General features: G+C 46.0%; 1 protein-coding gene across 7 annotated transcripts in view; it reads left to right on the plus strand.

The window, feature by feature from the left end:
* The window catches only part of suco (SUN domain containing ossification factor), a 55,749-nt gene extending 46,063 nt beyond the window's left edge, over nt 1-9,686 (plus strand). For 5 of the 7 annotated variants that reach the window (XM_076279042.1, XM_076279043.1, XM_076279045.1 and 2 more), the window contains 6 exons: nt 426-513; nt 982-1,086; nt 1,506-1,657; nt 3,567-3,658; nt 4,908-4,963; nt 5,716-9,686. In XM_076279042.1, coding sequence (XP_076135157.1) covers nt 426-513; nt 982-1,086; nt 1,506-1,657; nt 3,567-3,658; nt 4,908-4,963; nt 5,716-6,276 — 1,054 coding nt within the window. In that variant the 3' untranslated portion in view covers nt 6,277-9,686. Of the gene's footprint in view, nt 1-425; nt 514-981; nt 1,087-1,505; nt 1,658-3,566; nt 3,659-4,160; nt 4,354-4,907; nt 4,964-5,715 lie in introns of those variants that run through there. The other 2 variants (XM_076279049.1, XM_076279048.1) reach the window with 2 other exon arrangements.
* The last annotated feature ends 1,545 nt before the right edge of the window (nt 9,687-11,231 follow it).

Genomic DNA, 11,231 nt, shown 5'->3' on the forward strand with positions numbered 1-11,231 from the left:
TCAACGCACGCACACATACACACACGTATACATACACAGAGACACACACTTGCATACATACACGCATACATACACAGAGAGACATACACACACGCATACATACACGCATACACACACACATACATACACAGAGAGACACACGCACGTGTTGTTACGACCCGGCTCTAAGCCGCAACATAAATAGGGAGTCGGGACAACAGAGATAACTTTAACCAATAAAGTATTTATTTAAAAGTAACCAAAAGATGTCTAGGGGACAGTAAAAGCATGTATGCAAGTGTGTTCATGTGGGTGCGACCCCATCAAATGCTGTTTGACCATGTTAGTTTGCGAGCTTGTCAGAACAGTGTGAATTGACATGGATGTCTGATTCACAACGAGCGCAGTCACAACTTAAAAATGACTATTTTGTGGTTGTTGTGCAGGTATCGGAAACAGATGGAGGAGATGCAGAGAGCTTTCAACAAGACCATCATCAAGCTGCAGAACACGTCGCGCATCGCAGAGGAGCAGGTCAGCACCATAGTCACACACACACACACACACACCAGATCGATCCCCCTCATACACACACACACACAATATACCTTTTTAATTAATACTTTTAATTTATTCTTTAAAGTTGAGCTGGCTCTTAAGCAAAATAATTTCATTACTTCTAATTCCTGTTATGAGTACATGACACTACTTGAACTTGAGACACATCGCGGTTATGACCTTTGCAGTGTTTCCCACAGAATTGAATTCCATTTGTGGTGGTTGGTTTGCAGAATTAACTTGAATACAACAGTTTTTAACAAATTAGCACAGCGTGGTTATGATGCTAACAATTATGATGCACAATTTAGTACAACCTGGAAAATCATTGTGTGGTGGTCAATGTTGGTATTGTGGTGGGCCGCCACAAATAAGTCAGTGTGTGGGAAACACTGGTGTGTGTTTTGTTCACTTGTAAAGCCCTCCCTCTCTCTACACACACAGGACCAGAAACAGACGGAGTCCATTCAGGTTCTGCAGAACCAGCTGGAGAACGTCACGAAACTGATGCTCAATCTTTCTGCCACAGTAATCCAGCTGCAGAGAGAGGTGAACACAGATAAGAACACAAATAAGAACACCAATAAGAACAATATATATACATCTTTTTTGTTTGTTTGTTTTTTGTGAATTTGTTGCTATAGTAGAACACTTTAGATTTGGTGAATGATACTGTGGCTAATGTATTCTGTCTGCGTGTGCGTGTGTGTGTGCGCGTGTGCGTGTGTGTAATGCGTGCGTGTGTGTGTGTGTTTGCGCGTGCGTGTGTGCTGTGCGCGTGTTTGTGTGTGTGTGTGTGTGGTGCGCGTGTGTGTGTGTGCGCGTGTGTGTGTGTGGTGCATGCGTGCGTGTGTGTGTGTGTTTGCGCGTGCGTGCGTGCTGTGCGCGTGTTTGTGTGTGTGTTGTGCGCGTGTGTGTGTGTGCGCGTGTGTGTGTGTGTGTGTGTGCGCGTGTGTGTGTGTCCTCAGGTGTCGGACAGGCAGAGTTACCTGGTGGTGTCTCTGGTGCTGTGTCTGCTCCTGGGGCTGCTGCTCTGCATGCAGTGCTGTCGAGGCTCCTCCAATCACAGCAGCACCAGCACAGCTGTGCCCATGACCAACCATTACCCCAGCCCAAAGAGGTACACACACACACACACACACACACACACACATTCTATAAACATGGCCTCCAACAGCACAGGTAGATTAACCCTTAGAACCCTAAGCTGTTTTTAAGGCATTTTCACTACCTTTATTCATAAGGATTTATTCTGGTCATTGTAAGTGCCACACACATATATTATATATTGTTTTTTTCAGGAGAGTTTAGGCTATTCAGATCTGCCATCATTTCATGTATTAATACTAGCATTGATTTTATTTTGATTTTTAAAGAATTAAAATATAAAAAGTGTATTATAAAAATTCTTATATTTCGACATGTATCTCACCACTGCAAGCTCACAGCTCTACATGCATTTCATGTGTGTGTAGGGAAGACTGTCCTTAATCGGGCAATATAATTGCCATGTTGGAGGGATACTCTGGGGCTGAGCAATTTACAGAAATATTTGCTGTGTGATTTACGGAAATAAATGCCATTTTTTATTTAGTGATGAAAAATGACCTTTCTGCACTCCATATCTGTGACACGAACTGATCTGACCTGACTTGACCCGAGGTTGCGTGTTAGCCTGCGTGCCTGTGTGTATGCAGTCATAATAATTCTCAACTCTTTACTGCATTGCCATGAACAAAGTAAAGGCAAAAAAGGTGTTTATTTGTTGAACAAATTGGGATGCAATGTGAGCCTTGAATTGGATGCCATGCAGGAATTTGCTAGGATCTCAAAACCGGAATATGAACATGCTTTGCCATAGAGAAACACATGATAGCATTGGATTATAAACATGCTTTGCCACAAGAACAGACACAAACGTGGGGTAAGTCCAGCTATATGAAGTTATTATTTTGCTGTCACTTCGTCTGTTTTATAACCCAGAAGGATGTACTTGGTATCAAATGATAGCTCTGAGTCTCCTCTTTCATCTGACATGCGTGGCATAGCTATGCGATCACGGGTCCGCGAGTAATTCAAACGAGAGTAATGAGTGTGCAGCGTTGGTTTGTGTACATGACGTTATTATTTTGCAGTCACTTCGTCTGGTTTTATAAGCCAGAAGGATCGATAAACATGGTACCAATGGATAGCCCTGTGCCCCCTCTTTCATCTGATATGCTTGCCATATCGATGCGATCACGGGTTCGCGAGTAATTCAAACTAGAGTAATGTGTGTACAGGTGAATGCAGAGAAGTATAGACTGTAAATATGATGCAATTTGATTTAATTTCATGATTTGTTTTAATTTTCATACTTGATCGTACAGACAAGTGTGTAGTCTCGTTGTAAAGCCCCACTTCTGCTCTGTCGTGCAATAAAGGTTTCATCTCGCTGCGATGAACCGTTCCGGAGCAATGTAACAGAGAAGAAAGGGTGTGTTTTTTGACGCACTTTGCGTCAATCGGGTTCTAAGGGTTAATGAAGAACTGCTTCATTACTGTAGAGGTTAAATAACACACACACACACACACACACAGATGTTTATACATTCTCCACACGCTCTACTATAACTGGCCCTTCCTCATTTTTGAGATGGATATTCCGCTTGAAACAATGTCCAACTTAGTTGTCTTAACATTCTCGCATAATCCTAAAATCAGCTCCACCCAGGTATATCACTGATGTTGATACAGTGTATACATGACATGACATATAACATTGGAATCTTCCTGTGCTAAAGAGATATATTTAGTTAGTAATGTGAGGAATGTGGTGTATACTAAGTTGTATGTGCGGTATGACATATTGCTAGAATTCTCTTGCCCCTTGGGTGGTGGTTAATGGCCGCCCTCTCCCTCTTGCCCCTTGGGTGGTGGTTAATGGCCGCCCTCTCCCTCTTGCCCCTTGGGTGGTAGTTGATGGCCGCTCTCTCTCTCTTGCCCCTTGGGTGCTGGTTAATGGCCGCCCTCTCTCTGGTCTCCTGCAGGTGTTTCTCCTCATATGACGACATGAGCCTGAAGCGCAGAGTGTCCTCTCCTCTGGTGCGCTCCAAGTCCTTCCAGATGACTGCCACAGATGGTAATGAATCTCTAATGAGCACTGAACAACACACACACACAAACACACACACAAACAAACACATATTTTCATATTCAAGGACATTCTGGGACACACACACACTCACACACAGTATTCACAAACACACATTTTATTGTATATTTCAATGCTCCATTGCATTTAAACACACTTTTTGTTAAGAACAGCACGCACACATGCACACACACATACTGTACAGGCACGCACGCGCGCACACACACACACACACACACACACAGGTTCCCAGTGGCTAAACTAAACCCTCACCTTGTTCCTTGTGTGTCATTGTGTTCTCGCACACCCTTTAATTCCATTCTCATTCGCTCGGGGGTGCCAGCCAATGACAAACAAAGGCTGCGTGACATCATGGTTTTTCCCAGGCAGGCAGGCAGGCAGGCAGGCAGCGCTCTTAGAGAGAGAGCGGCTCGTGTTACCGTGTCCTAATCTTCCTGCCCTCCACACCATCTGGCTCACAAATCTGCAGGTGTTATTGTGTTCCTGTCCAGACCAGACCAGGGGCCCCTGCTCCTGCTCCTGCTCCTGCTCCTGCTCCTGCTGCCCTCTCAGCTGAGCCCCTGGCCCAGCTGACCTTCCACAGCCCAACGCCATGAGCGCGTCTCATTCCCATCATGTGATGCTCCATATGAATCAGCCATGTGGCCACGGCCGCAACAGCGGCTACTACACCCGAGCAAAACGGCTATTCTGCAACATCTGCAACCCCACCCCACCCCACCCCACCCCACCCCCCCCCCACCCCACCCCACCCCCCCCCCCCTCCTGCGGCTGCTTCTCTTTTCTTTCCTTCTTTTTTGTGCTCTCACGTTTTTGCCTCCGCGCGTCGCGTGTGCCCGGGGCTTCCGACCGCTCCTCATCGGCTAGTTTATCCACTCTGCAGCAGCAGCAAACATGGAGGCTATTTTTAGCACATTCTGCTTTTGGCCGTCACATGTCAGACATTTGCAAGTAGTAACAGCAACAGAGACAAAGGCCTACATTGTTTCTACGAGGGAAAAAAAATACAAATTGTGTAGTTTGTCAAATTTGGTGCTTGTCCTCAGGGAGTGTAAAGAGCGAGTGGAGTACTACTTGCAAGTGCACTCCATGCTTATATGTGTGTGTGAGTGCGTGTCTGTGTGTTTTGTTTGTTTTGTTTGTGTGTGTGTGTGTGTGTGTGTTGTTTGTTTTCCATTGCCATCGTTTAACCTGGCCCCTTCTCTCCCCTCTTTAGTAGGTCCTGATGACTTGTACATTGTAGAACCTCTAAGGTTTTCTCCAGAGAAAAAGGTACAGTGTCCGCTCCACCCACCTGAGTGGCCTTATCTGCTGCTAACGCTAGTGCTAACGCTAGCGCTGTGTCCGGCTGGCAGGCCTGTGGCACCACACGCACTCACCACCTCACCTGCCCTGCCCTGACCTTCCTTTGTGTTGCACTGCATTGCATTCAGGGAGGCCTGCGGGTAGTATGCTTACTACATACTACTACATGCTTACTACATACTACTACATGCATACTGCATACTGCATACTACTACATGCATACTGCATACTACTACATGCATACTACTACATGCATACTGCTACGTGCGTACTGCTACGTGCGTACTGCTGAGGGTGGTGCAGTGCGCTGTGGAACACAGTCCTGGGAGTCGTGTGGTGTAGTTCATTAACCGCTTCTCTGTTGAGCTGTGGAGCTTACTGAGCAGGTTTTAGTTTGTTGTACAGGTTGCCCTCCTGTCAGCCCTCCCTCCATTTATCCCTGTCTGCCCTGGCTTGTCTTGTGACATCCCCAGAACTGACCACAACACGTGCATGCTGATCAGATCTTGATTATTGATGACTAATAACTTGATTATTAATGACTAATAACTGGTTAATTGGTATGAATGCAGATGGCTCCGAGATCTCATGGCTCAGCACAGTGGTGGTTAATGTGTCCTAGAGCAGTAGGTGTTTTAACATTCCTGTAATTGGTGCAAAGTTCCTCCTGAGTGAATGTCTCTGCTCTCTGCCCCTTGTCGTCCCTCCTCCCTCTGCAGAAAAAGCGCTGCAAGGTGAAGGCCAGCGAGAAGGCGGAGACCCTGAAAGCCTCGGCTATCACGGCGGCGCCCGCACCCATCTCTAACGGTGCGCCCAAGTGCAACGGCACCGGCGGCGGCCTCGGCGGCAGCTACCCTCACAGCCTGCACTTCCTGCCGTGCCCCGACATCGCCGAGCTCTCCACCTGCTCGTCCAGGGACGCCGCCGCCTGGTCCGAGGTGAGCTCGGAGGGCTCGTCCACCGTCTCGGACGAGCCGGCGTTCAGCGGGAGCGCGTCGTCGTCGTCCGCCACCGCCGCCGCCGCGCCCTACTCGAGTGACCTGTGCAACGGGCATCTGCCGACGCGCAGCAAGGCGGAGAAGAGGTCCTTCAAGCGCCGACGCTCCAAGCAAGCTGACCAGCAGCAGCAACAGCAGCAGCACAGCTGGAACGGTTACCGTGGCGACGAGGATGACGAGCTGCTGCCCGTGCCCATCCTGGAGGAGCTAATCAAGGGCAAGCAGGAGCTGGGGGTTGGCATGGGCACCTTCAGGGTGCAGACTGTCACCGGACACGTTTGAGTCACATACACACACACACACGCATCCCCGCCGATGTGTAGAGACACACACACACACACACACACACACACATATACACGCAGCACATCGTGCTCAAATGAGCTGTGGCAATGTCAAGCCCTGTCTTGAACACTTGTTGACCGTCACCTCGAGTAGCGCGTGAAGCCACGGTGTGGGAGAGGAGGATGTTTTTTTCGTTCTCACCCATGACCTGAGATTTTGATTTATACTCTTTCTTTCTCTCTTTTTCTCTATCACTCTCTCTCTCTCTCGTTATCACTCTCACTGTATCTCTAATGGCTGTGTCTGGTAAGCCTGGCCTGCCATGACGCTCTCAAGCAGAGTGGAACTGACCCCATGGGAACCGTCCCCGGGGCTCCCCTCCCCCCACCTCACCCCCTAAACTCCACTACTCCCATCTCCTGGAGATGTGCCTTTTTTTCTCCGTTACAGAACGTGCAGACCACAGCATGAAACTCCTTTTTACTTTTTGCTTTTGTTTTGTTGCTTGGAGAGATATGCAATGTGGAGGACACATGTAAGACACACGGGGCAATTTAATAATGGTTTACTTTCTCTGTTTTTGATTCAACATTTCCCTTTCTTTCTCAATGTCTCTCTCTCTCTCTCTCTCTCTCTCTCTCTCTCCCTCTCTCTCTCTCTCTCTCTCTCTCTCTCTCTCTCGTGGGATAAGCACACAACTCCAACAGTATGCACATCAGCAGATAGCATTCCACCTTTGGAAGCCCAGACAGAGCAAATGTCCCCACTGTCCCCTGTGTCTCACCCGCACTGTCACACGGACGAACAGAAGCATGCAGGCAGCCAAAATGCATACGGCTCCAGACAAGACGAACAACTGTGCAGTAGGACTGTAAGAGTGATACCCCCCCACCCCCAAAGTCTGCCCCCTGTCCACAGATACAGCCTGAGGTCCACACTCATCCATCTGTTTGCCAGTGATACTAACACTATGACTCTTCTCCTCTCTGTATGTGTGTGTGGGTTCTTTTTTTTTGAAGCTAAACATTTTTGGTCTCATTTGTCTGTCTGTTTCTCTCACTGACATGATGGAACACTAGCCTTGCTGCTGTCTGTCGTTGTCTGTTGTTGTTTCTTGGGACCAGAGAGTTGACCTTCCTTCCGCACTGAGCCCCAGATCTGTCAGATGCTTTACGAGTGGAGCTGAATGAAGAACCCATCCAGTCTGTTTTATATGCACTTCTGTATGATGTCCCTGATGACTATCTGCACGGCTGTCTGTCTGTATGTCTGTGTGTCTGTCTGTCCGTGTCAAGCTTCTAGTTGTGTTTCATGAATCGCCATTGAGGCTTACAGATGTCCAACAGAATAGATTGCTGATACAATTAATTCCAGGCTGGGCCTGTACGTGATCTCCGCACTCTGACATGCACACTTAAAACAATGCAACACAAACATTTTTCACAAAATACATACAGTATACACACACACACACACACACACACACACACACACACACACACACACACACACACACACACACACACACACACACACACACAAACTGAGGTAAGGGACTCCTTTTCCTCACAGGACCAAGTGGCGCCCTTGTGTCGCACTCAAATCTGGCCCTCTTACGTTCTTGTGGTGTTTTTGTTCATGAGCGGCGCATGCGTCTACCAAAGACTGAAGAGAGTTTTTAGCGGACCACCACTTTCAAGTCCAAGCACTCATGTAACACGTACACAAGGACACACACACACACGCACACACACACACACACTTGCATACATGCCCTGCAGGGGACCCTCTGGCGAGCTGTTTTATTTATCTATTTATTTATTTAAATGTGTCTTGACCTGCCTGTGCTCAGAAAGGTCTTGGCCAAGCACAGTGCCATGTGCCCAGCAACGTTGATGAAGTTTACACTCGCCTCATCCACTTGGTTCTTTGGTACTCTCAATATATACAAAATCAGTGTACACACACACACACACACACAGACCCATCATGGTACACTTAGTTCCCTCTTCAGTGTCACATTCTCACACATTGTTCCATCTATTTATTCATATTTATATGCATTGTACTGAAAAAGTTGGATTCTGTGGTCTTGGCTTAAGAAAAACAAAATGCTGCTGCTTGTTTCTGTGAAATCATAAATAGTTATTTTGTTAGTGATGTATCTGCTCATATCAGGCAGGCCTCAGACATTAATTTTTAAGAGGTCTGGCCCATGAAGCCCTACTGGGGAGGGGAGGAGTTGGAGGGCTGCTTTAATAAGCGGTAGTTTAGATTCATTGTTTCTTCTTCTCTGGGAATCGTTCTGATAAGCTCTACGCATCGAGACTGGGGCTCCTCTTGTTTTTCTTTTTCTTTTTCTCGATCATTCTAGCTGTTCTCCACAACTCTGACACTAACCCAGACTAACCCACCTATCAGTTTGCCGCAAGCTCTTAAAACCTTCCCGTGCACTCCAAACATCTTCTCAACCCCATTTCATCTGCATGTGTGTGAGTGTATTTCCCTGTTTAAAAAAAAAACAAAAAAACATTTCTGAACAACAAGGCTGTTGACTTCTTACTGTGAATACAACCATTTTGACCACTTAGCCCTGCAGGATACGGAGACCATGCTGAATGGAAACGGGTCACAATCATGTGATTCAGTTCTCGTTGCATATAAATAATCTATGGAACCCCCCCCACCCCACCCCATTTCTTTGAAGCTGATGGTACCCTCTTGTATAAAAGCAGTAGATTAATAATTCCGGTGTATATAGAAAAAAGGGAAAGACAAGGATGGGATTTGAATGTACCACTCTGTGATCGAATGAGAGCAATTCCACACAGTCAAAGGGGACTTTTAACTTCTTTTTGTTTTTTTGTTTGTTTTTTGTTTTTGTTTTCAGTTGTGATTTGAGTTGTGATTCTTTCCTGAGTGTAGAGACGGAGTATCTTTGAGCTGTCTGGTGTTTGTGTGCATGAAAGATTGTCTGTGTGTGCGCGTGTAAATGTCATGTCGTGTGTTTTTGTTTTCTTTTTCTCAGTTTGTATGTATGTGAGTGACCGATGGAACATCACAATGTCCCCCCTAACCTGAGCGAATAGACATGTGTCCCACATTAGTTGGATGTGGGACCAAGTGTGCACTTTTAACGTACTCTTTTGCCTTTTGTTTGTTTATTTTGTTTCGTTTTTCTACACTATACCTTGTACGTCAAGTGCTTTTCTTTCCAAGGTTTTCTCCCTGTGTGGCGCCACCTGGTGGCCCTTAGCTCATAGTGTGCCAGCAGGGGGCCTGGAAAACACCCTAGATTGCTGAGGGCAAGCTGCACAGTATTGTGGAACAGGAGCAACTGTAACTACAAAGATGTAGTGCCATTAGAAACTGTGAATTTCTAAATAAAAATTCTCTGTTGTCTTTAACCTGTTATTGAAGACTTGATTATTTGTTTTTTTTTATTTTATTTAAAAATGAGTCTTCTCAAGGTCCTTGGTGAGATCATCAGAATGTTAGATCTATGGTCAATATGGGAATTTACAATAACTGCCTGCAACAACTTTCCTCTTATTTCAACAACTCTTAGCTCACAGTATTTGAGAGATACATCAACTTGCATTTATATAGCACTTTATTAAGGCACCCAGAGCGCTTTACAGTGAAGGGGCAACTTCACTAACCACCACCAATGTGTAGCACCTACTTTACCTGTGTCAGAAAGCTCACCAATCAATGAATATGCCAATTACACAGGGATTATTAAGGAATTATTATTATTATGAATGAGCCAATTACACAGGGATTATTAAGAAATTATTATGAATGAGGTTGGGAATTTTTCCAGGATAGGTTTTTAAGTTATTCTTTATTAGCCCTGTAGGAAGTTCCTATTGGGAATTTGTTCTCTGTATTTTACCCATCCGGGGGTAGTGTGTACGCACACAAGCAGTGGCTGGCCCTTAGCAGCGCCCAGGGAGCAGTTGGGGGTTGGGTGGGTGCGTTGCACCTCATCCATGGATGTGGGAGAGAGTGCTGTTCAATCACTCCGCCCCCTCACCCACATTTTCCTACCAGTGAGGGATCGAGCCACCCTTCGGTCACAAGTCCGATTCCCTAACCAGTAGGCCTTGGATGCCTTATAAGATGCGGTGAATGATAACTATGAGTGCCATGGGATGTTTAATGACCTGTCAGTGAGTCACATTTCAACAAAGACAGCATCTCCTACAGCAGCGTCCTCGTTGCTGCATTGGGATTAATTTTTGGCCGAGGGAAGAGTCCCCCTTACTAGCCACCCACCAACACCACTTGCAGCAGCAACTTCAGATATCCAAGGAGATCTCCCATCCAAGCCCACACCTGCTTAGCTTCAGCAGAGACCAGGTATCCAATGAGATGAGATTATAAGGTCCTTCTCTCTAGTAAGGTCTATTGTGGTCTGGCCGATCCACATGTGACTGGCTGAGATTCATACTGAAACCTTTTGCATGAAGAGCTGTACTAAGTGGTCTGTATTTATCATACTTTTATTTATCATACTTTATATCATAGTTTCGGTACAATTTCAAGCATTGTCTACCATCAATACTTTAATGACTATTTTTTGCTAACCACAAGTTTCATCCAAACACCAGAAGTTAATGTCTCAATTTCACATCCTTCCCCAGAAATCTTTCACATCCTGCTTCTGTTGTTACAGTTCCTGTTGTTACAGTTCCTACTAAATACACTCATGCTGATGTTTCTGTCCATTTTGTCCATCACCAGCCTTGAACAGTTCTGGTCAATACTGACCCATTTACCAGACTAGACTCACTTACCGGTCGGTGTCAGCTTTAAGACACTTTTTTTGTCCAAAATCACCAAATGGATCTTCATGAGCCGTAGAAAGTATGAATAAGTGAACCTGGTTTCCACTTTGAGCCAGACACCATATACTTCTCGTTCCATATTCAAAGTACACACCAAAA

Source organism: Alosa pseudoharengus, unplaced genomic scaffold (assembly GCF_046254945.1).
Source record: "Alosa pseudoharengus isolate Yale_2024_CS ecotype anadromous, Long Island Sound unplaced genomic scaffold, YU_APseudo_1.1 YU_APseudo_1.1_scf_11, whole genome shotgun sequence".
NCBI lineage: Eukaryota > Metazoa > Chordata > Actinopteri > Clupeiformes > Clupeidae > Alosa > Alosa pseudoharengus.